The sequence below is a fragment of the Amblyomma mixtum genome, chromosome 6 (genome assembly GCF_055824585.1).
Source record: "Amblyomma mixtum isolate Tamu chromosome 6, ASM5582458v1, whole genome shotgun sequence".
Lineage (NCBI taxonomy): Eukaryota > Metazoa > Arthropoda > Arachnida > Ixodida > Ixodidae > Amblyomma > Amblyomma mixtum.
In genome coordinates, this window is record NC_143017.1 from 72845027 (window position 1) to 72871414 (window position 26388).

Below are 26388 nucleotides of genomic sequence, written 5' to 3' on the forward strand. Positions count from 1 at the left end.
CACAGCGGACAGGTTGTCCACAATCCAGTGGCCAGTTGCCACCTACCACTGTGGGCAGGCTGTGATGATGTAACAAGGCCATGTGACCTTTTCCGGCCAATCGAGAAGGCCCGCAGGGAAGGTCGTGATGACGTTACATGGTCACGTGACATCTCTTGACCAACCAGAGAGTTCCGTCTAGCACATCAGCCCGGTTTTGGTGTGACGACAACTTTAATGCTATCGCATTAAGAAATCAATACATGCTTACTTGTTTGTAGCGCGAATGATCCACCGTTAGCTTCCTTGCAATCGCTAAGAAATTAAGGCCTCTCCATGGCTGCGGTGGCCTAGTGCTCAGAGCATCCGCCTCGTATTCGAATGATGCTAGCTGGCAGGTGCGGAAAGACCTTGGTGGAAGGTGCGTGGCTCGTAGGTGGCATGTGCCCGGAGGTGGTCTTACAGACACCACCTAGCTCCGACGGCGCAAAACTGAGGAAAGAGCTAGGAACAGCTAACGCTGTAACCACTGGTTCACCGCAGCAATAGCATATTAGACAGAGCACTCGCCTTCTTTGCAGGACGAACTGGAGCCCAGGTGCTGAGCTCATAGGCGTGAGGTGCAATTCTACGGGTGGGTGCCTGGTGACGGGCTTGCCGACGCCAATAACGGCGTGAAACTGATGAAAGATCTGAGACCAGCTAACGCTGTAAAAGGAGGGCCGTATGTGTACTGAGATTTCGCTGTCGAAACATTCCTCGCAGCCGCAGCGTTGCTTTGACGAGTAACTATCTGTTAATAATTAACCACTGATTATTTCCATGGACAACTCTCTCTGCCTGAAAGCCGCCGCAGTGGTTCAGTGGGTATGGTGCTCGGCTGCTGAGTCGAAATATGCGGGTTCGGTTCCGGCCGCGGCGGTCGAATTTCGATGGAGGCAAAATTCTAGAGGCCCGTGTTCTGTGCGACGTCAGTGCACGTTAAGGAACCCCGGGTGGTCGAAATTTCCGGAGCCCTTCACTACGTCGTCCCTCATAGCCTGAGTCGCTTTGGGACGTTAAACCCCATTAACTAACCAACAAATCTATCCGCCTGGGTTGCTGCACTCTCACTTGTGCGTGTCGGCAAGAAGCTTAAATCACAGCGTTTCGTAGCATCCCCAGCATTTAAAACTGCGCCCATTTTAACTCTGCTCTTTGACTCATTCTCATTCCTGTCTAAAACTGTGCTCCTAGTCTCCGACAGTTCACCTTTATTTTAAGTGTTACCTGCCTCAGACTCACGCGTCAAGGCGTTCGTGCGGAGTCAGCTACGCACTCGATGGCGTCAAAGTAACTAACGTCCAGCCTCCGTGGCGCAGTCGGCTAGCGCGTTCGGCTGTTAACCGAAAGGTTGGAGGTTCGAGCCCTCCCGGGGGCGGCATGTGACTTTTTTTTTCTACGCAAACCCATATTGGAGGCGCTCCCCTTAGTGCTTTCCATGACGCCGATTTAACTCCCAGGTTTTAGGCAGAAGAGAACACCCCAACACGAGCACCGCACTGAATAAGCGGCTCACCACCAGCCTTTTCGATTACATCGGTGAAACTGCTCTCCACTTCTTTTAACTTTCTGTCTCCTATCCTCCCTTCTACCTATCGCTTTCTCAACTTACGGCTCATGGCACACTTCTCAAATATATATATAAAAAATAGGGAGCGATCATCTCCGGACGTTGTTTCTTGAGGGGATGCAGTAATGAAATTAGGTATTTTTGTGCTTTCAGTCCTTCTTTTGAGACATCATCTGTCAGTAAGTAGTTAACATAAGTAAGTTAACATAACGTGAAGTAGTAAACATAAATTCAAATCGTAAATTATGCAGTTTAACGTCCTAAAACAACAAAAGGGTTATGATAAACGCCGTAGTGGAGGGGCTCTATAGTTAAAGTTAGGCCAACCTGGGTAAGTTTTCGCTGACATCGGACAGCACACGAGCCCATTAATATTATTATTATTATTATTATTATTATTATTATTATTATTATTATTATTATTATTATTATTATTATTATTATTATTATTATTATTATTATTATTATTATTATTATTATTATTATTATTATTGAGAGCAACGTTCAGTTTTATAATGCATGGACTTTATGATACCAGGAAAACGCTATGACTTCCGCAAATGCATAGATCTCAATACATACCACACTTGTCCGCGGAAACGATTTCATAACCGTGCCGATCGAGTTTTCCATCTGATCTGCTGTATTGTTCGCAGAAGGATAGTTATAGCCGTTTTTCCCCAGAAAAGATAAAACGTGGGCCAGCTGCACCATAACTGCATTGATCATTACCGGCATCTTTATACCGACTGGCGGGGGCTCCGGGGGGAGGCACTAAAGACTGAAGATGTGGAAAGTGGCGAGGCACACCACGCCTGGCAGGAGCCGCCGCTACCGCGAGGTCACAACAGGGCTTTGGCGTCGTCTGGCACAACTCCAGCGCCTGTTTGTGTCACGAGAAGGTCACGACGAAATTGCTCGCTTACGTTTCAACGAACACTGAGGCTGTGCACGTAAAAGTTCTTCGCTTCCCGAATTACTCCAACCTCCCCAGACAAACCACTAACCTCTCAGAGACGTCTCTGAGAGGTTTGTGGTTTGCTGGGTCCTTTTCTTGACCTCTACCTTTGATCCATTTCCGCCTATTGCGACGGCAGAAACTGTGAAAGACTGCTGCACAGTATAACGCCAAAAGAAATCTAAAGCGCACCTCTCAATACCGCCTTTATCAAAAGTAAGCAGGCAGGCGTGAATGGCCCAGGAGAGGGAGCGCGATCGTGAGGCAGCACGCGTTTTCCGGCGGTTGCCAGCAAGCGCTTGCTCCGAGATTACCGCTGATGACGTTGATTTGCGCTCCCACGCTCGCTGCGTGGATGATAAACACCACGCAGCATATCATCCACGCAGCGAGCGTAAGGGCGCAGTGCAACGTCATCACCGGTAATCTCGGAGCCAGCTCTCGTCAGCAAGCGCCGGCGAACGCGTGCTGCCTCACGATCGCGCTTCCGGGCCGTTGGCGCCTGCACGGTTACATTTGACAAAGACGATACATCATAGAGCTGATCGCAATTCGTATTCAGATAACTTATCGCTCTATAATCTTTAGAGCACTGCACAACGCGTGAACAAAATTACACACAGCACGATAACTGTCGCGGTCTCTTTATCTCTTCTCCCAGCCAAAGGGCGAGAAGTTTTGTTTTAGCGGCCGACTTATGCTAAATGGGGTTTCAGTAAGTACTAGCTAGACCATAGTAGCCATTTCGTTTGTTTTATTCTCCTGTCCAGTATGTTCATTATTTCTCGAGAAAGAGTGGAGGCCATCGACTTTGACAAGAAAAAAGGTGGGCGTCGGGCACTGTAAGTGCACGACGACCAATCATCCTCTGTATTCGCAACAAATTTAACAGCAAACTCAGGGCCGTGTGTGTTGGCAGAGCTGCAGAAGTTGTGAAACCAGCATGTGTATTTTAGTGCCGCCAGTCTCCATGCGCCGACGCTGGACGGTTAAAATGTGAGACGGTGAGACGGTGGACGGTGAGAGGAGGGTGAAAATTGTGCTATCTTTTTTGTATTTTTGTACTTTTCATTTCAAATGGCCCGCACTTACACACCACTTAATAACGGAAACCAGCACAGCCTCAACATTATGCGCAAAGACCAATGCGCGGAAACCGCATCCGTGCAATATTTTTATGCCCCTAGTTTTAAAGTACAAGGGACGAGAAATGGCGTGAGCCGTAACGTAGAGCGCAGTGCCAACTTAGTCTCATTCATTCCGCATAAGATCCTGGGCGGAATAAATGGGACTCGATTGGCAATGTGCTAGCTACTGATAATAGAGGTCAAACTCCAGGGGCTCGATCAACCACTTAGCGACAAAATCCAAGCATCACGAAGCACACAAAGGTACACGTGCCATACGAAGACCAACAGGAAAAGAAAGAGCCCAATTTCAAATAGATTATCGGAAGCCCTTTAAAAGTAATTAGTTGCTTTGGTTTACCAGACGTTGGCCCTAAAACACTCTGAGCGACCTCAGAGTGACGCTGTGTCCTTGGACAAACACACCAGTTTGACCCATGCAGTCCGTATTTAGCGGTCTAACCATTATTCTTTCCAAACTTTTCCAAGCGCGTTTACGAAGTGCAAAATCGCCTTCTGCTGAGACTTAGAATACCAGTAGCGGCAGCATTTCTTTTTTCTTTTTTTCAAGGTCAAGGTCGAGGCTTCAGCGATAGCCCAGCTTTTGCAGATTTGGTCGTGAAGTAGAGCTTTCGCCGTAAAAGTTGTCGAGGGGAGGCGATGAATTTTGGTACCTAAGTTTGGCGAGAATTGTCTGGCCCTGAGTGGTGGTACGGAGGCGTGCAAGTTGCGCCGCCCGATGTGTTACAATGAGTTCCTCGAAGGTGTTGACCCCGAGCTCACGGAGTCTATGGGTGGGTGTGCGGAGGAGGAGACCCAGAGCAAATTTTTGCGCTCGTTGTATGAGGGAGGACACACGGGCCACTCCGGTCCGCGTGAGGTTGAGGTAGACGATATGGGAGAGAAGGCGAGAGTGTATATCAGGGCTTGCACCAGACTAAGAATGCCGGCCTCGCGAGGCCTATACGGCGCCGATTCGTAACCCGGGCAAGCATATGCAGCACCTGATTGCACTGGTTGGTGAATGACGTATACAAAGGGGAGACGTCATTCTGAAAGGTTGTTTGCCCACTTTAATGCACAGACCTTAAACAAATTATCCCACACTCTGCCAGTGTGCTCGTTGTTTTGTGTTGTTGTGTCCTTGGAGCTGAGTGGCCGGCTCAGCACTGACTCGTGGTGTGACGGCACGGGTTTCCCTTTTTCTTTCAGCCTTTGTGTAGTGCTGACGACTTTTTTCTTCGTCTCCAGTTCCAAAAAACATGTCCATGATAAAACCTAAAACTCAGTGAAATTTTCGAAACGATAGAGAAGAAATATTTCGACCACCACTGACAAGATGAATAAAAAACGATGGTCAATTTGAGTAGTTTCGCCAAATGCGAATTAGGTCAGCTTGCAGTTCGGTTTTTTTCTTCGATTCTGGTGTTCAGACTTGACTTGAATTGCTATGGGATATTCTTGGGGGGGGGGGGGGGGGGGATACTGGTCTTGACGTATGTTGGCCAGTTGGTGGCATCACTCTTGGGGACCAGGGGAAGGGGTAGGGGGATGTAGGGGGGGGGGGGGGGGGGGGGGGGGGGGAGAAGGGAGGGAGGGTGTTCAGATCCAGTATTCCCAGATGGCAGTGGAAGGAAGGTGGAAAGAAGGTAGGAAAGTGGTAGTGAAAGAATAAAAGGGAAAGAGGTGCTGTAGTAGAGGGCTCCGGAATAATTTCGACCACCTGGAGATCTTTAACGTGCACTGACGTCGCACAGCACACGGGCGCCTTTTGCGTTTCGCCTCCATCGAAACGCTGCCGCTGCTGCCGGGTTCGAACCCGGGTACTCCGGCTCAGTAGCCGAGTGCCTTGAGCCATCGCGGCAAGTGCGAGGGGAGAAGTTGCCGTTGTGAACCACCGCGGCCGTGTACTATCCACCGTGGTGAGGGCCGGAGGCGTCCACGTAGTATACACCTGTTTTGTTGATGGCCTCACCTTCAGAGCCCGCAATGCAACACATGCAGAAGAGGTCGCGATTGCCCTGGCATCCTCACATTCCGATTCAAAATCCCTAATCACGGACTCGCGAGGGGTCTGTCGGAACGTTGAACAAGGCGGCACTCCCTTCCTAGCCTATTGAATCTACCAAAATTGCATACGGGATACGGACCTCGCACACCGTTACCTTATATGGGCCCCCGCTCATCAGGGGTTGGCAGGAAACTAGGCTGCAGACGCAGCCGCCCGCGCGCTCTCTCACCGGGCTGTTTTCTCCTCCCCACCCGATCAGGAACCCGATTTTAATCCGGTCTATACATTGAAAGATGTTACAACCTACTATCAAAATAGTCATCACCTTTACCCTCGCCCATATAAAGGCCTCAAGAAGGCGGATGAGCGGCTCCCTCTCACCAATACATTACTGCGCCCGGCAGCATTAAAACATATTGACCCCTCCTATAGCGGCAGCTTCCCGCACTGTAGAGTGGTGTCTTCGGACACCTATCACATGGTGTGGGCCTGCCCCTCCAACCCGGCTATTCCCCCCATCCCCAACCCAACCCCCCGGGAGGACTGGGAGGCGACCCTGCTCGGCTGCCACGAATTACAGGCCCAACAAGCCCGACCCACATGGAGCGGTTTTCTCGCGGAAAACCTGCGTACGGCCGCCCGGCGGCGGCCGCTTGGCCGCCGGCGGCCGTTCGCCGCCGACCAAGCAGTGCTAGATACGTTCGCACGGCGGTCAGCCGCTCACCGGAAGCGGCGAATGCGGGCTGTCAGCGCGGACCAATGAGGGCGCTCTCTTCCCGCATCTAGCTTCCGCACTCGCGCGGCGACAAACATGGCGGCGCCTTTCGAAGCCGGACCCCTCGCTTTGGACTGAATTCTCGTTGTTGCTGCCTTTTTCACTGCGTTCACTGGCCGTAAATGGAGCACCGGTCTTTCGCTTCGTCTCGCCTTGCCTTTAATAAAACTTGTAAGTGATAAATTTGCTTTATTTTTTTATTTAGAGTGACGATTCTCCCACTTCTAGGCTTAAGAGGAGAACCGGTTTGTTTACAGTAATGGTTCCTGTCCCGAGAACCAGATGGCGCTACTATAGGCTGAGTCTATTTTTGCGTCTCTGCTAGCAGCAGCTGCCGCTGGCTCGGCGCGCCGGTGAAACCAAGCGGGGGTGGAGTGGAGAGGGGAGATAGCATACGCTGAACTAAAAAGTGAGAATGCGCCCTCCAATAAACAATGGCTTTAGAGTAAGCTTCCAAATCTTTTTTTTTTGTTTTTGTCGGCAGCGGTTTGGCGGCAGCCGCCCGTTTTCCGCCTCTTGTGGTGCGGCACAGCGGCGGTGCGTCCGCGTTCCGCCGCGCCGCTCAAAATCCGCAGCGCAAGTTCGCTCCATGTGGGTCGCCCGGGCGCGCCCAGGCGGCGGCCACCACCACTGGAGTCCCAAACTAGAGACCTCCACCTAGTGCTTGTAACGATCGGTCCGTTAGGGGCTGATCCAAGCATACTTCCTGTCCCTTCCTAATAAATGTTTTCACCACCACCAGGTGAGAAGTTCAGTGAAGCGAGTGAGCGCCTGCTCAATACGCACGATACGCGCGATCAGCTGAGGGGGAGGGGGGGGGGGGGGAACTTTATTATTTCAAAGGAATTCGAGGCACGACCTTGGTTCCCCCTCACGACCTCACTGCACTCAAGTGTTTGGTCTGCACGGCCGGATCCTCCTTGCGCAGCAGGCGCGTTCCAGCTGTTCGGCGCGGACTCCGAGCCCAAGGGTTGCCTGCTTCAACTGATAATAGGCACGTTGACAGCGCTTCAAGTCCTCAAGGGCTTCTGTTAAACCGGACACCTTTTAGAGAGTTGTGGAGACATCAAAAAAGGTTATAGACTAAAATGAGGCTTCTTTCAAATCGGACACCTTTCGGAGGGTTGTGGAGACATCAACATGGTTGTACTTTGAAATGCCACCAGCTGCCGCCACGCGCAGCCACTTCTGGGTTCGCTCGAAAGATACATCGCCAGATGGAACCACTTGAGAATATTTTGCCGCGAAGCATAAACGCATACCCCAAGCCAGTTGGGGAATCAACACGGTTTTTATTATTGTGAACTGCTTACAGATGAGCAGATATTGCAAATTATGAGGAAAAAATGCAGAGGTGGATGGAGATAAGTACTGTATTTAAATCTCCGCCAACTACTTCAGATTTATCTGCATTTGGAGTGACGTATGCATCCATGGTATCTCTTGTCTGTTTCCCGTGACTCGAAAGACAACCTAATATGTTGAGGGCCGGACTCTCCGTGCATGCTTTCCACGAATCACAATGACCCGCACCTATATCGAAATTCGTTCTGGCCGGCACAGTGTGAGGTGCGCTATCTCGTGCCATGTTGACGCGACAGCCAGTTTCCGCTATTTCCATGACTAGACTTAATGTCTGATTCTACCACAGCTGAATATTTGTTCGCTTCAACAAAACCCGGTGAGGTCGTAGGTACGTTCCGCTGGCCGCAGGATTTCTTGCAAATTTACCTCTTCTTTCTTTCAACGCGTTAGCGTTAAAGGTCCCGTTGACCAGCAAATCTGGTGTCGGCGTTGGCGTTGTGCGCTTAAAATCACGGGAATGGTTCTGGGAAATGGTCCCCAAAAAGCAACTCAGAAGGCAGGTGGGCCTTCCAGATCACGTGACCTTGCGGAGGCATCACAACCTGCCCACTGTGGCAGGTGGCAGTTAAATTAATGATTGGTCGCTCGGGAAGCAACGTGGGTTGCGCAAGGCCCACCGCTGGGAGCACCTGACATCGCAGGGCAGTGGCTGTAGTTAACAATGAACACATTCCCTTCCATCCCAATTTACTTTTAGGGGATAGTCCACTTGTAGTTATTTCATCAGTTTTTAGTTCCATGAATGAAGCGGCGATCTTAAACAAACTATAATATCACAAAAACTTTAAACTCTAAAAATTCTTACCCCGTGCTTTCACGCATTTCATGATGCACCTCAACCATTTTCTCAGGCCTGAGATGAAGGCTGAGGTCTTTAATTGATTTGTTGGGCTCTTCGGAGTCCTTGTCCGGATAAGGGCTGTCGCTGAGGACACCGAATTTTTGAAAGAAATTGTACCATACTTTTGGCGCATGATAGTCTGAGTGGCGTATGCGTAAAAAAAAAAACGAGTACAATACAATACAATAGAATACAATACAATGCATCGCTTTACCGCTGCCCCACTGCGCCAGGAGGAGTATGAGTACTCCCAGGGATCTATGAATGTAAAATAGAGAATGACGTTCTACATGTATGGGATTTAACCCATTGCGCTATCGCGTCACTTTAAAGAACCCCAGGTGGTCAAATTTCCGGAGCCCTTCACTACGGCGTCTCTCGTTAACCCCCATAAGCTAACGCTGAGCTTAAGTGTCCATGCTGTCTGATTTTTTCCTCTTTCCTTGGCCCCTTCCCCAACCCCTTTCACCTTTCATTTTATAAAATTAAGCCTACTTTTTTTTTTCTTTTGCACTCTGTACTGTGTCGATCTTTTATACATGTTATTGGCTCTCTACGTTCTACCCGCTATACAATAGTGTTCGGGAGAGATCACCTCTTTTTATGCGTAGCATATTGCAATCACTCAGTTCAGCCCTTGGGCGCGGCCGGGCAGCCACCAAACCACGTGAAAAAAAAAAGGAAAGAAGAAAAAGGAAAAAAAAGAAAAAAAGGACGGCTGAGCATGGTGGCGGTCGCCACCGCCCTGTTTCAAAGGGGGCGCTCCTATCCATCCATACATCCATCCATACGTCACGGAGGAAAAGCTGCTGAGAAAATCGAGTGCCGCCAAGCAATACCTCGCGCAAAAAGACCGCGCAATATGCAACGCATTCTTGGCTTAACCAAGCTAAGCCTGGGCATCTTTTTTATTAGGTCTTCATCTACCTTGTCTCTCTCTCTCTGGCATTTGACGCCATTATATCGCCACATATGACACTCCTGTCTTCTCTTCCGTGTATGCATAAGATTGCCTCATGCGAGTAAAACTCTAAAAAAAATTCCGAGATATCTTTTCTTCCAAGGGCCCATCTTGACCACATGAGCACACTGCACCCACTGTCGAGAGTGCCAACGCCGGAACCCAAATTTCGTTGAAGGGCAAAACCTGCAACGTCTGCAACATATTTCACAAGCCTCGCCAGATAACGTGTAGGCTATTAGCGAGCCACTTTTTTTTTTTTTTGGGGGGGGGGGGGGGGGGGCGCATATTATAAAACGCCGAGGACAAATTGAAGACGGCCTTTAACGACAGATTACCACGTCGTAAGACAAAGAGTGAGCACTGGTTTGAATCACGCATGCTAAGTAGCGTTTGGTAAGCAAAGAAGTGACTGCGGCAGTACGATGAGCATCACCGTGTAGTTAGGCGCAAACATGCAGTAACTGCTGGCAGCTGTGGGGCCGGCGTAGCGTTGGTAGTAGTAGTGGTTTTTTTATTTTGCGTTGAATATGGAAGGTAAAAGAATTTTTGCTACCCCGGCATCTGCTATCGCTGCTGGAGGCACCTGAGCTGGGGCAGCGGAAATAAAGGATAGCAGGCAGTGTGTAGAAGTGAAATTAAAGGGGAGGGGATGGTAGAAAGGACAGGGGGAGGGGTACACTGACAATAAATCTATTTACATATAAACATGATATGATACACCGATGCTGCTTTCACCGCGGCTTTGGTCCTTGTGGTTGTAGTTTCGGCGGGCGCGCTCAAATCACGGTGCTGTAGCGTTCCATTCAACTCCACCAGAAGTCACCATTGCATGCGCCTCTATCCACTCAATCGGTGTCGCTGTTCGTGCCAACGTTGCCTCGAGTCATTCCGTAGTTTCTCCACCTGGGTATTCCCGATCCGTGTCCTCGTGTCTGATTCAGCGATCGCCCGACAACGAACCATCGAAGCGTGGAGAGTCCGCGCTTGGCTGTCTAGCGTAGCGGACTCTCCGCCCATGCGTTTGCCTGCCTCGTTTCGACTAAAGCGCTTCGACATCGAGTAGCGGCGACACCCCTTAGGCAAACAACTCTTTGTACAAAATCCATAGTTGGACATTGCTGAGCAGTATTCTGTGTCGTGATTTTTTTTTTTTAATATGCGTGAGCCTGTGGGCGTTGCTGTTTAAGAGTAACCGTCGTTTTCAGGTAAAACCTGAACTCGTTGTACAAAACATTACTGACCGGTATTCTGTGTCGTGATTTTTTTTTTTTTTAATATGCGTGAGTCTGTGGGAGTTGCTGTTTAAGCGTAACCTTCGTTTTCGGGTAAAACCTGACTTTGCCCGATTCTTGTAATCCGAGCTGAATTATTAAAAATCAGGTTACACTTGAATTCGCACCGAAAAGCATCCTGCAGCGCAGCTTGTCAGTTTGCAAAGCTGAATGCACCGTATGGAAAGTAGCAAACGTCTTGCAACTTTTCTGGAGCAGTGTTGTCGGTTAGCTGATGGTTTTAAGCCTCTTTTAATACTTGTTATCCACGGCACAGTATAATCTGCGAATAAGTTCGAAAAGTATGTCTTAGAAGCCAGAACACAGGCACCGTCAGGAAGCTCAATTTAATGGAATTACTGTATCGACCGCTAGCCGCGCTAAGAACGTCCTGTTCCAAAGCTTTTGCGCGTTTCAGTTGAACTTTTCCACAGTGTATGTACAAAGGAAAGTCTATAGAGACGCGGGAGTTCTGCGCATCATATGATGGCAGTGTACTGCGCATGATGACGGCAATGAATTACTCGATTTAGAAAATTATGGATCATTGAAGCAGTGTCGAACAGCTTGGATTCTTAACGCGCATGCTCGAGCCATCAGCGGCTACAGAAAACGGCGTAGCCAGCGACGTTGTGGAGTGCGCCGACAGCGAAAGCTCGTCGGAAATCTCAACAGGAAATGTCAACTGGAACAGTTTGCGTAGGTGCATGTGCAAGTGAGAGGAGAGAAAAAAAAAAGGAAATCACGTCGGAACGCTGTTTCTGCACTCGCTGCTGCAGAAAAGCCGGAGCACCAGCTTCTTGTAACGCTTCCCAATGGGCACTGAAATTCCCATGGACGTCCCATGGACCTTTAGGACATCTGTGGGACATCCAAGAGAATACCAGTGCCCATTTGGTTGTAAACCTGATCGAATTGAAGTCGTCGGCATGCTTACACGAGTCGCGCGAGGTAAAGCAATTTATTTATTTGTTAATTTATTTACAGTGGGGTGCCACATTACAGCCGTATACGGCTGTAATGTGGCAGTTGTAAAAGGCCTATAGGCCTTTTACAACTGCAATAGAATGCTAAAATGGGAGAGTTTGGCCTTTCGGCAGGCTACTCTGGAGCCGTTCGTGAAAACGTTCGGTGGTTCTGCTTCTGCGCATTTTCTTTTTCTTTGCGTTCGTGTGGCGGTACCATGGCTAAGTACTGCGAAGTTCGGTTTTTCATGAGCGCTCTTTGCAGTAGCGTTGAATGGCGCTGCTTATGCATGCATGGCGCTCCATAAATCAGTGGCGGCTGCGGAGGGCAATGGCAGCGCCGCTACGTGTGTTCGTTGTAAAGGAGCGAATCATCTGTCGGGGACGCCCGAATTCCTTCGTTGTACTGGTCTTTGTTGTAGAGGCGTTCTCAATGTGTATTACGGGTAACATGCAAAGTGTTCTATAAATCTTTGGGTTGCGCATGCCATCTATATACATATATATGGCAGGCATCATCTCAGATATCCTGCTGAGTAGCTGCTAGCTGAACAACATCTTTACTGCACAGACAGTGGAGACAGTTTTGAGAGACTGCTTAAAAATATTAGCAAGAAAGAGAGAAAGAAATAAAACCATTATTGTATATCAGGAAAGTTGGCCGATCAACCTGGATGGCACCCTTAGTCTAGGGCGCCACTGGCTTTTGCTGACTGAAGGACTTGCTCAACCAAATTTAGTTGATGATTAAGGCTATATCGCTGGAACTCACCGCTCATATGTCGGTTTAGACACTGTGAAGTGTTTTGGTTTGGCTGTGCATTCCCACGATATATGGTAACATGATATGGTAACATGGTATGGTAACATGGTATGGTAACATGGTATGGTAACATGGTATGGTAACATGAACAGGTTAGGGAAAGTGTTGGTCTGAATTTTCCCCCACTCTAGGGCTTCGCAGGAGTTTGAGGGAGGGGGTATTTTTTGCGCTCATATATTCTACTATATGTTTTAGTCTGTCACCATGCTAGGCATGGGTATGGGTGAAGGGATGAGGATCGGCCCGGTAGGTTAAATCTCGGGCTAGATCGTTGCTATAATTCATTTCCACTGTAGTGCTTGAGATGCCCCCCTTCCCCCCTCTCCCTGTGCCTAAGTGGATTGCGGTAGCAGACTCCCTGGACCGAGTTGACCAAGGCGGCGGCGGCGAAGGCCAAGGACCGGTGAAGGCCGAAGGCGTACGCACACCACTCGGGCAACGACCTGCAGACCCGGGGAACGCAAGCCCTATGCGCGGCTGTCTTTGACTGAAAGGGACGTCGGGCCGAAGTTTGGGGTACAAAAGTGTCCAATTTCCTGTGTCGCCCCACGTGCCGACAGCCGTGTCCGTGTTTCGTGTCCGTGTTCAGTCCGTGTTTTCACAGAGGGCTCCATTGGGAATTAAGAAATTTCTCTCGAAGCGACCGTAACGTGTATACGACATCTGGGAGGTAAACACTTCGTGTTATGCAGGAATTAACTCTGAGGATTGTGACGAACCAGAACCTTAGATTCCCAGAAGCGAGCAGACAACAGTTTGAATGAATGAGGGCATCGAATGAACTGCAGTCGAGCCCACTTATAACGGCCGCAGTTATAACAGCTCGCTTATTACGAAAGAGGGCGATGCTATCATCAGAATATGCATTAGGGCAATGGGGCTGCGTCTCAGATACAACGAACAACCCTGGCGGCGTAACTCGGTTATAACGAACGACGAGGCGCCGTACACCCAGCCCCGCAGTCGAAAAACTCGCTCTTCCGGTAAGCGCGGAGATGGAAAAGCGTCCCCAGGCACCTGTGGCATCATCATCGTCATCATCAGCCTGACTACGCCCATTGCAGGGCAAAAACGTCTCCCATGTCTCTCTAATTAGCTCTGTCTTTTGCCAGCTGCGGCCACCGTATCCCCGCTACTTCTTAAAGGGACACTGAGGAGAAATTGAAGTTGGCTTGTATCGACAGAATACCAGCTCCTGATTACAAAAACGCTACTCATACTGAAAACAAAGCTCTTGTAACGTAGAAAAGAGCAAGAACCAAAATACAGGTATCGCCGCCACAGGCCAAACTCGCAAGTACAAGCGTGATGACGTCATAGGACAAAACAGTAGGTCTGTTCGATTCAGAACTGGTTCTCTGCACTAATTCTGAAAAAGTTCCGTTGGTGCCGGCGCGGTGCAATTCCAGTTTCTTGGTGCAGGTGCAGCGCGTCAGCAGCGTCACAAATCACTGGTGCGGAGATTTTCAATCAAGCGCGTGCACGCACAGGCCTTGTCGTCTGCTATCCGGTTCTCGTCCGTCGTGGTGTGTTGTGTTGCCGGGTGCGTCGCGTCTGTTTTTCGTGCCTCGTGGAGTCATGGACTACGACATCGCCGAATCCACTTTTATGGAATTTTCTGAGTCGTCAGACAGCGAAGATGAGGAAGCAGACGTGGTGCTTTCTTTTGCAGCAACACAGTTCGGACAGACCGCAACAGAAGCCCCAACTACTACGAAAGCGTAGTAGCTAGGTATTTCAGCTTCGAATTCAAGAGGCTGTTCAGGCTGTCGCGAGAAACGGAAAAACTTCCTTTAGTTGGCCATTGATGTTAACAAACAAAACGTTGGCTGCGCGCGTCGTCTGCTTACGCCGTCAAACACGTGCACCACTATCCTGCACCTCCGTCTCTGACGGTGCCGCGGTTCTTTGCACCGAAGCGGCACCACGACTGCACCAAAATCAATCGCGGACGGCGGTGCAAGGGCGCTGTGAATCGAGCGCTTTGGTGCAGCGCACCGTGAACCGGTTCCGGCGGTGCAGAGAACCACGGCTGAATCGAATGCAGCTAGTGTTGTAGAACCAATGCTTCTAGTAACACTGGGACACGAGAAGCTACGAATCACTGAGGCGCAGTCAATGCATGCGCAAATCTCCTTGACGACGTCAGATGGCGCCACGTGCCCGGCAGCTACGCGCGCGCCTGCAGCATCGGGACCAATCAGCGCCGGCTCACCGACGCTAGGCGGGCTCCCAGTATTCCGCTAACGGTAACAAGGTACACGGTATGCTAAAGGGTATGCGGTATGCGAGAATTTCGTTGACGACTTCGAGAACGGGATCCGTCGTAACGCTGGCAAAACGCCGTTGCAAACATAAACGAAGCGACGGTAGCGACGGCCGCAATAGCCGATAGATGCTTTCAACGTGCGGCCGGCGGTAGCTTTCTTTTCGGCTGCTGCTAGGCCGCTCTGCTGGCCGTCAGAAATCACGGAGTCTGCGTTACGTCATGTGCGCGTCATGTTTCACGTTACTTAGTCCTGTGTCGTCATAGGAGAATCCCAAGTTTGAATCAGAGCGGCGGAAAAAACTTTTCAACTTCGAATCCAAATTTCTTAGAAATAAATGAATCTTTCGCTTCCGGCCAAGTGGCAACAAAGCCATGAAATGCCGAACTATCGGATTTTGCTATTAAAAAAATATTAATAGAGCTCTCCTCACTGTCCCTTTAATCTCATCCACCCGACTAACTTTCTGGCGGCCCCTGGTACGCTTCCCTTCTCTTGGCATCCAGTCCGTTATTCTTAAGGACCAGCGGTTATCTTGCCTTCGCATAACATGCCCTGCCCAAGCCCCTTTCTTCCTCTTGTTGTCGACTAGGATGTCGGTAACCCGCGTTCGTTCCCTCACCCACTCTGCCCGCTTCCGGTCTCTTAACATTACACCTATCATTTTTCTTTCCATAGCTCGCTGCGTTGTCCTTAACATAATTTGAACACTTTTCGTTAGCCTCCACGCTTTGCCCCATACGTTAGTACTTGTAAGGTACAGCTTTGTATACTTTTCTTCCTCCGAGAAGAACGCGAGGACCCAAAAACGCAATAAAAAAAGGTGAAACATGACTGACAAAACGGCACTGTTTTACAAAATGCTGCCGTCGACACTTACACTGGTGAGAAACACCGTAAGCTTTTGCATCATCGGCGTGTCATCGGCATGTCTCGCGCATAGCGATGCTTTGGGAGCTATATGTTTTCGTACGTTCTAGGCCGAACACAAAGGCATGGATAACGCGAGACTTCTTTTTTTCATGCGGCGAGCATGCAGGTATAAGTTCCAATGGCGCAATGGGTTTTGCACACGATTTGCTCGTCGAGTGGCTTATTGAGTTCGAGCATGACATAGCGAAAAAAATACCAGCTCTATCTCGTGCTTGATAACTTTGGAACGCAATAAAATAAATAAATAAATTACCTGCTCTGGCCGTGGTGACAGCGTTTTTCTCGCCACCGAATGCCTAGTGAATGATCAAGCCATAGGAAACAGGCGTCATTCGCGCTTTTAAGATGCCTTACCATGCAGTTCATGCGGACAGAAGTTCACACACCAGTTGGCAATGTTACGGTTGGAGATCTTTTTTTCGGTGCTGTGGAAATGATTAAGGTCGCGTGGATGGGACTGACTGCGGAGTGCATCAGGGATTGCTTCCGTAAGGCATGCTTTATGGGTACCGACTGAAAACACTGTTGTCCACTCACATGGCTAAATGCACGCGCATTTGTAGCGATGCGTTGTCGATGCACAGATGGCCAGACATGATTTCGCCCGAGACGACTTCGCTAGTGCGGATCATGGCACAGGCATCGAAAAGTCATGCACTGACGAAGCCACTGTACTCGAAGTACGAAGGCTGCCCGGCTGCCGAGAATCTGATGACGATGACGAGGAGGGTGGTCGACCTGCCACTAGTTGCTGTCAGCGCTTTAACCACGATTAGTTACATAATGCTCTCAAAGTAGCTTAATTTCTGGAACTGATAAAGGGTCTCGGAGAGGAACACATATAAAGTATAACTTCTCTTGAATGTTTGGAAAGCGCCGTGATATGGTCTCTTTTGAAGAAGTCGACGCTCATAAAGAACTTTTGCAAGAGTTTCGTTGGACTTCGTATTTCTGGCTGTAAAATGCGAAGTCCGCTTACTACTAACTTCGGATACAACGAACGCAACCCGCGTGATCGTTAGCTTCGTTATAAGGGGGCTCGACTGTACACTATATACGTTACCTACATTCGATGCCCTCTCTTAACTATATATGCAAGGAGATTGTGACCATAAGCGCCGCCTCCGCCGAGTCGTACAGTTCTTCGCGGGCACGAGTTCTACTTCAAATGACACTAGCCGCCCTGCTTTTGTCAAAAAAATTGTCCGGGACTGTCGTCATACCATCCGTGACAACGATGTTTGAAAACTGCTTAAGGCCGAATTTTTTTTCGTGATTTTGGCAGGGTGCCACCTTTAGAGGAAAGCATCAATTTTCAGTTCAATTTTTCACGCTTATTTCTGGGGAAACTAAGTTTATTGAAACGTATACAGTCTGACGCTATATCTGGCGCGTAGTTACATTTAAAGGAACCATGAAATCATATTTACTTAGGTTAGGCAAAGCGTACGGGCGATCGGCATTCCACTCGTCACCGCGCCGAAAAAACTTTAAGCTAGCTTCATTAACACCGATATACCGGTGATTTTTTTCTTAAATGAGCCTTCTTTCCCCCCTCAACTCATACACGGCTATGCGTCAGGAAAAAAAAAATTCGGGGGGCACTTTGGCTCTCTAAAGTGCTGCAAGGCGAAAGCCTTTCCTGGCGTACTGTTTGGCATTGACTGCGAGACTGTTTGTGCTGTACTAGTGCTTTATTTGACGACAAACTTTGACTGCACATTACAACTACATACTTTGGATGCCGACTTTGACTGCTTCTTCAGCACGACTATCTCTCTGCTTCGATGAGTTCGGTTGTATCCATGGCCCTGTTCGCAGTAATGAGGTATGTAATGTGGTCACCAAAGGACGCCTTACGCCCCCTGTCGGAGCAGACGAGAACCATTTTATTAGTTGTCGTCTGCTCCAAAAGGGGGCGTAGGCATCCGTCGGTGACCGCATACTGCGAATCCGCGCACTCTGACGTCATAACCATTTCAACCAACCGAAAAGCGTGACACCTCTACTGACAACCTTCTGCTGACAACCTCCTGTCGACAACCTTCTGTCGATAACGATGAGGCATTAAAGGCTTTCGCCTTAAAAAAGAAACGGAAACAAGTCGAGACTGCACTCCGCCGCGCCCCATCCCGCCCACATCACTTGCACGCCCAATTTGGAGGCTCGCCTAGACTGCCCACTCTACGTCAGCGGAGAAGGGCCAGCAAAAAATACGCGGTGATGTGCCACCCTAATAAGCTGCGAACAGCAATTTTTAAAATGTATTTGTAAACTATAGCGTTCACTCGGAGATTCTACATTTGACTCGAATGCTACTCACAAAAACCACCTCTACACATTTGCTGCTTTAGAATATGACCATTCATCGCTATCGCTGTCCCTGCTGCTCATGCCCGGCCTCACCACCCTCATAAAAGAAGTCATCTTCGGTTCCATTCATTGCATTCGAAGTTTTTGTCCCCTTAAAGCGTTTGGGCTCATCGCATGCCATGAATTCACAAAATCCGCGAGCAGACAAGCTGAAGTGATGCTCTTCTTAGCCGTCCTCTCGGCGTCACTTCGTGGTCGGCAGGTTACCCAGACAGGCGTCTGAATTCTGTTTTAAATGGCACACATCTCCACAGCGGTTCATGCTGGAAGATTATAAGGATACCAGCAGGCAGCTGATTTTTTCCCCCAAAATCGTCTCCCAAGTTGGAGGAGCGGACCATACACGAGCGCGGCCCTTAGTAGCGTGTATATGCTATATCGTCTGAGTGCAGTACGGTGCGACGACACTGAAAAGCAAAATTGAGCGCTTGTCTGTCATCTTCATTCGACCGTGTCTTTCTGCGCGCTTTGTGTCGAACATCGTTTATACACTAGCCCAGACCCATAACTTACAAAAATAAGCACAGGATGAAAGGCATGAAATGTCGAGAAGTTTACATAAACCAAAGTTTTTCGAAACGGCGACGGATAATTTGAAACCTGGCGATTAAACTTGTGCAGCGTCAGTATCCGAACAAATCTTCATTCAAATAGCAGCTGCTTCCGCGCTCAAGAAATCGACCGTTGGCCGCCATGCGGCAGCTAGCTACTATGTGGTGGACATGGAGTGGTGGAGGTAGGGTCTCTTCTATGCGCTTCTATGTCGATTGAGCATAGCCATTGAGCTCAGCGGGTGGTAGTTGAAAATGCTTGAAAAATGTTCTACAGCGGCTCCTGCAACCCCCTGCAACAGAGTATCGAAAGAAGCGTTATTTCTGCGCAAAATATTTAAATAAAAAACTGGTCAAAATTTCCCACATACTACGTGGTTAAAAAAAATTGCCGCTATAAAACCATCAAAATTTAAAAAATAAGAACTTTTGGCTTCACGTGCGCAGTAAAAACAAACAAAAACTGCTGAGGATTGCTTAAAATGAAATAAACACAAGCAAGTTAGGCGGCAACAGTAACTGGCGATAGCGTTTCTAGGCGGCGCCTCAATCTGCAAGTTTTAAGAAACTAGTCGCAGGACATCTCCGCATTCTGCATCGTGAATCGGAGCTTTGTCAGAAAAATGGTTATGAAACTCTTCCAACGTCGTCAATGATAGTGATGCTAATAAAGGTGGCGTCACCTGGCGCTGATTCATTCAGCTATTTTCGCGACTCCGCCGCTGCAGTCGTCGTCGCGGGCCACCGCCTCCTGTTCCGGCCGCCGCCCACGTGTTCCCGGTCCCGGTGCTGCTTCTGCTCCACCGTGCGATAGCTCGGAAGCTGCGCGAACGTCGTCTGCCGGTATCAGCTTTGCCGGTGTCAAGGCCGAAACGTCAACATGGGGGACGGCGATCTCAACGAGAAGTACCGATTCCTTATTCTGGGAGGTAGGTGCACGCAGCAGTGAATTTTAGCAGCGAGAGAGGCCCCTCTGCATTATCCGCTCACCTTCAAGCAGCGCGTTCTTTGAGTGGTGTGTCATATCCGCTGCCGGCGGTAAAGGCACCGCTGACAGTTCCTTGGGCCTGTGCGTTGACTTAGCGTTACTAGAAATTCTCATAATTGTTTCTTCCCGGCTAGATTCGTTCACTCTAGTCTGAATTATTAATTAGCTAGATTTCTCGGATTTTTTTCTTTGGCGTGATCGTTACTGAGCCGCCAGGAATGTCATCGTTTACTGCGACGGAAACGCGCATGTCGTTATATTCTGTCACTTGTGAGCTTGGACTGACCACGCTCATGCACTCACCTTCCCGTTTAGCGTGGGATATGGCGAGGAAAAAAAAAATGCTTCGTGGATGTTTTTGCGTGGTAGATGACCAGGCGGGCGTAATTTTAGAGCGCATCTCAAAGGCCATATTTGTTGGCTTCGAGGCGTGCCGAACTCGGCAAGCGCGGCCTTGAAGAATACCTAGCATGTGTCATTTACATTCTCGTTTCTTTCCTCCTCTCACTACCTGCTTCTTTCCCCGCTCCCCGGTTAGTGTTGTTTAGATGACCTCCCCTCCGAGGGCAGGTAACAGCGTTTTCCGTCTGTCATCGTGAAGGCTAAAGCACCATAATGCAGCATTAATGTCCAATAAAATGCTTTAGTGTATGTTGTCCGTATTGTGTGAGCAATTTCATGCAAACGATTGCCACTTATATGCACAGTGGTTGCTCGCATTTTTTTTGTTAGTAAGACGTGTGCATGCATTGTGCTTCGAGGCAGTTGTGGCCACGTTTCATGTCTACGTTATTAAAATGACCTTTCGTGGTATACCTTTTCGTCTGTCTCTCCCACAGGAACTGGGTTTACGGGACGGCATCTTGTTGACTTCTTGCTCAAAAGTAATGTTGCATCAAAGGTACGAAAAATCTTTGACCTGCTGCGACCTCGAGATAAAAGCATCGGTGCTGAGCAGCAGGTGTATACTATGTTGCTTTCTACAGGACACTCATGAACAATGAGTGTGGCCAGGGGCTGAAAAAAAGAGAAAGAATTGGTAGCAAGAGTTGAGACTGTTTCTTGATGTATCGCTGCTTGTGCGGTTGTAACTGGTTGACACAATAATACTTGCAAAAGATGTAGTGCATACAGAAAACGAAGTTTTCCATTTGGTAACTCTGCAAAGGACAGTGTGATTATATGGTCATGAGGTGTAGTTAATGTTCTTCATTTGTTACTAATATGCAGTCTTTACTTTTTATGTAACATGCAACTCGAATTTGTTTTTTGGAAAGCCATACCTTAGTAGATTTAAACAGCAAAATAAAAGACCAAAGTTAGTGTCTGGATAAACTTTGAAAGCACCTGAGGCCATCTTTGGCTCAGAAGCCTTGAGTATCCAAAAGTGTTGGTTTGGTACACACTGCATGCTGCCGGTTTGCTCAAAATCGCCAAAACACTAATAAGTAACACCTTGACCTCTCTCAAGGCTTGGAACTTCACTTGTGGTGTTATCACAAATGTTTTAGTTCACTCAGTGTATTTTTTGTCTCGCAATTTGAATAATTATAATGTATAGTTCAATTTCTCTTCCTATGTAGTTTGTTTCGGTTCCAGTAGCCAAATGGTGGTTATGATCTCACAAGTAGCTATTATATCACATTTGCCGCGTCCAAGAACTGCAATATAATCGCTGCTTTGGCATTTTAATTCACTCCAACTCTTTTACTAGCGGTTTTTCCCCATCAAACGATCCCCTTCCAGCCATTGGTGTCGGTCGATTCTCGTGACCCTGCTAGTGTGACAAAGCAGGGAGTGGTAGATAAAAGGAGATAGTCCCCTCCCTCCGTAGTCAGGGATAGACCCCTCTCTTCATTGTGGCACCGCTCCCTGCATTGTCACCCTAGCAGGGTCACGAGAGTCGGCCGACGCCATTGGCTGGAGGGGGATCCTTTGACGGGGAAAGCCGCTTCCTTCTTAAGTTCTATCCGACTATAGTCTATTGCAGTCTTTGTGTGCATCACATTATCTGATAGTTACTTGAGACATCACAACCACCGTTCGACTGCTAAAACCGAAACTGAAACTACATCAGGAATGAATTCAGCTATAAATCATTTACTGAGTGCGGCTAAATTTCTCGGGGTGATCCATGTTTACCATCGTCCCGCTCACAGTTGCAAAGCAAAAATTCACTACGAAAATTTGGTGTTCTACTTCTTTAAAGTAACGGTGATGTTCTACTTCTTTAAAGTAACGGTGGACCATATAGTTAGCTAGATGTCTGAACCGTTAGCCTCATCTCATTGCAGAGTGTGCAGTGTGTAAAATCTGTGCATTGTTTTCCTACGTTTCGCCGACATAAACAAGCAACTGGAAAAAATTTCTGGAGGCTCTTAACACATCCTATTGCAGGTCGTCTCTAACGACACCTTAGGATCCATCATCCATGCCTTGTTTTGTTTGAGCCGCCGCGGTGGCTCAGTGGTTATGGTGCTCAGCTGCTGACCCGAAAGACACGGGTTCGATCCTGGCTGCGGCGGTTGAATTTCTTTGGAGGAGAAATTCTAGAGGCCCGTGTACTGTGCGATGTCAGTGCACGTTAAAGAACCCCAGGTGGTCGAAATTTCCGGAGCCCTCCACTACGGCATCTCTCATAGCCTTAGTCGCTTTGGGACGTTAAACCCCATAAACCAAACCATACCAAACCTTGTTTTGTTTGCGTTGAGTGTATAGCTTCATTTTCCACATGCGTTTGTCTAAACCATTTCATTTAAGGTTAGGCTGTATTGTGGCATCATTAGGCTTCCATGTGGTATAAATGAAATGATTGGTTGGGATTCTGGTGTGCGGCTTCCGCTTGTGCCAGGATGCTGAAAAGTTACCAATCTCTCTCTCGCCTCCAGCAGCCAAGTAACTATTAGTAACTTGCATCATCCTTGCAGATCAGAGTTGTTGACAAAGTCCCTCCACAGATGGCGTGGCTCAACAGTGCACACAAGGTGAGTGAACTCCTGTAAGTTATCTGCTTTTATCCCCTTTGGGCACTGCACATACATTTGTACATGCATCCTGAATGTTGTCAGAGGCCCTAGAGAAGGCGTGATGTACAGAAACATGGGCACTAATATATGCAAAATCCAAAATGTGCAAAATCGTCCACAGAACCATTTCAAGCCAAGCATGTGAAATTAATGCAAAAAAAAAAGTTACGATTGACATCTTAGTGTTTTGCTGAAGCTCTGATACAACACCAGTCAGTGCAGTTTTTTTTTTTATGTTAATTAGGGTGAAGGCTTTAAATGCTGAAAATGGATCTACTTGTATAACAAAGCATTGTGACAGGAATGAGTCAAAGGCAGTATAATTGATTCTGAGACCAGTGTTAAATTGCAGTATAGAGATAGGTCTTAATAGTAACTGCATAATTAAACATATAGGAGTATTGAACCTTTTCTTGCTCCAATCTTGACATGCTCCGTGATAAAATCTCAAAATTTTAATATTCTCCATGGTTTGGATTTTAATTCAGAACTGAAAGGAATATTGTGAGCAAGCTACTTTAAATTCCCCAAGCTGGCATATGCCTCAAGTGATATGGTCATATAAGAACCATGTTAGTACAGTAACACTTTTTTTTTTTCAGCTAGAATTCTTTTATTATCAAGTGCACCGAAAAGATAGGGCCATCCTCACAAGATTACATTAGGTTTCGAAGTGATGGTGCCTGTAGTTGCCTTTACTGGAACCAGACATGGCAGTAATTAAATTAATGTGATGAAATTTTGCAGCAAGAACAAAAACTAATCACTTTCATTAAAATGCATCGCTGCTTTCGATGTGGGTGAAAGCACAAATGTGCGCATATGCTGTGCGATGTCAGCGAGCACATTGAAGGAAATGATTCTAGAGCCCTCCGCTAGGCGTCTCTTTCTCTATTTCTCCTTTCACTCTCGCCTTCCTCCCTTCCTTTGCTGCTCTGTGTCCACCAAGATATATGAGACAATTACTCCGCCATTTCCTTTCCTCAAAAACCAATTTTCAATCACTGCTCTTTGTGTTAGCAAATCTTTAATCTCTCGTGCGCTCTGAAGGGGACCTCAAAAGCACTCCTGAGGCACTCCTGAGGTTACGTCAGCTAATGGCACAGCTGTGCCTGGTTATGGTCGTCGCCATGGAGTGTTGGGGCAAGAGCCAGAGGTGCACATGACACGAAAATTACTGGGTGCAGACTGCCAAGATCAATTCCTGAGAGCAGCGAAACAATAAATAACGTGCTTTGGTGGCTTCAAACGATGGAGGAAGCTCAGTGCTGCAAGGCGTTGGGTTCACCGCTTTTTTGTGTCTTTAGCGCAGTGAAAGTGAGGAGTGTTCGGCTATGTTTTTGTTGCCGTTGCTGTTGCAAAGGCCCATGCCGTAAGAAAGAAGGAAGGGGAAACAGCTTGGCGAGAAGACTAAAGAATGTGTGCATCTGGTCTAGAGAGAGGTTGTTTTTTACTTTGTTTACTTTGGTTCTTTGTATGCATGAAAACCAAAAAGTAGTTTAGGAGTAATTGCATTACTTTTTAGAAGCCATAAATTTAATGTAGTGCTATTACTTTTGCAAGCAATCATTGGAAAGTAAATTTATTTGCATTTGCCCAATTTTTAGAAAAGTAATTAGTTATGTTATTGAATTTAAACGCTGTTTTGTCATTTATGATTGAAACATATAACCTTTTGAAGTGAGTCAGTGGTGTTTAGTTAGGGGAAAGAATTTAACAAGAAAGTGAAACGACTGCCCCTATGATTCTATCGATTTTCATTATGGGTGCTTGTGACATGAAGAATAAAATTTTGTACTTGTTAGAATTCCTTTTAGGAAGCTATGTAAATAGTGCTGTTTCATGCAAAACTGGCTGTATTAGTTTAGTGCTCAGGAAGAAAAGGTTGCTATATTGTGCCCAGAAGCTGTCTCAGCGAAAGTGTGCACTCTGAGGACTTCACAGGAGCCCTCCGTGTTGCAATATAAATCTGAATATCGTTTTTTCTTCCCTAAACAAGGCAAATATATTAGTTCTCTTAATCGCATTTTTCTTTGTTGCTTCTTAAAATAGCCTAATAATTTGGACACTCTTGATATTTTTGGCAGCAGTAAGAACATCCATCAGTGATTCTGACAAACACACTGAAATGACCATTTATAGCTACCAAGCTACATCTCAGAATGGTAGTTCTGATGCAAAAAAAATTTCTGCTAGGATTGATTGCTGAATTGCATATACTGTGGCACACACATTAATTATTCATGCTTACTCATTTTTTTTTTTAATCCACAAAGATTATTGTAAAAGGGCACCTAGAGCCAAACTATGAATTTTATCTTTGCAGCTGCACTATTTGCATGCATCGACATTCAGTACGAGGTGAGCAGTCTCGAAGGTATCACGAGTGTGGTTAAACGCTGTGATTACCAACTTTTTGATTACCAACATTAAGGCACGTGTCTGTATTACATAGCTGAGGGCAGGAATTTCCTGGTGAGTCTTTTATAAAATTTATAGGGGTGTGCGAATATCAAATTTTTCGAATACGAATACTTAGTTCCAAATATCGAATAATCAAGGACAGATGCATTTAATCACTACAAAACATTTATTTGGGCACCCAACAACATCACAGTTCAACTATCGATGATTAAATGAGCACAAAAGGTATGTGTGGCTGCACAAAAAGTATGAAAGTCTCGAACATTATTCTTAGAAGAGTGGAAATATCAGAGAAGATGGCTAGTACACAGCATTGATTAGGCTAGCTTGCCATCAGCACAAAAGCGCGTTGTTTGCATGACGTAAAAGGTTGTCGTGAAGGAAAACCAGCTGCACCACATGGTCAGACAGAAGTAGTTCCCTTCTAACTGAAACGACTCCTCCAGCCACAGAAAATGCCCTCTGACTTGGCACTGACCTGGCACGTATTGCGAGGTACTTCGTGCACAGCTCCGACTATAACAGCTTCGCAGGTATAGCCACAAAAAAGCTGACCAGCACAGTCAGCTACGGCATTGCCCTTGGAGGAAGAAAGAATTTTCTTTCCGTGTAGGCGCCGCCATGTTATATATCTGTCGATAGGGCTTGCGGACCGAAATGCACGCCGGTGCTCACAATGAATATTCGTCTAGGTACGAATATTCGCGTCGGTTCGAATATTCGAAACAACACGAATACTTGGATTTCGAATCGAATTCGAATACTAAAAATATAATATTCGAAATATATTAGAAAATTTCAAATATTCGCACACCCCTAAAAATTTACATTTTGGGCATGAACTTTTGACATCAATAGTCAAGTATTGTTCATTCTGCTTCACTACATACCTTGGCACACTAAATTTCCCAGCGGTATTAGTCTTGAGCAGCTCTGTGGAAATGTGTAGTGGTGCACTCCGGGACGTGCCTTGCACCAATATTGATAGCAGTTTGTCTGTCAAAGCCAGTGAGAAAATAAATACATAAGTAAACCAGTAACTGAATAAATGAATGCATGTACCTTCGGTTCAGCAGTAAGGAAAATCCGGGGACAAATTTACCAGAGTGTCTAAGCTCATCTTAGGGATGAGAAT

At 47.4% G+C, this 26388-nt stretch overlaps 1 protein-coding gene and 1 non-coding gene across 2 annotated transcripts in view; both read left to right on the plus strand.

Moving 5' to 3' along the window:
• The window catches only part of LOC149339359 (uncharacterized), an 81349-nt gene that overhangs the window by 25548 nt on the left and 29413 nt on the right, over nt 1-26388 (plus strand). Inside the window, exons 2-4 of the mRNA XM_089548116.1 lie at nt 19544-19744; nt 20643-20704; nt 22731-22787. Of these exons, the coding sequence (XP_089404242.1) occupies nt 19696-19744; nt 20643-20704; nt 22731-22787 (168 nt within the window). The 5' untranslated portion in view covers nt 19544-19695. The remainder of the gene's footprint in view (nt 1-19543; nt 19745-20642; nt 20705-22730; nt 22788-26388) is intronic.
• Nucleotides 1326-1399, plus strand: TRNAN-GUU (transfer RNA asparagine (anticodon GUU)). The gene has a single exon. It is a non-coding gene; the product is annotated as a tRNA-Asn (tRNA).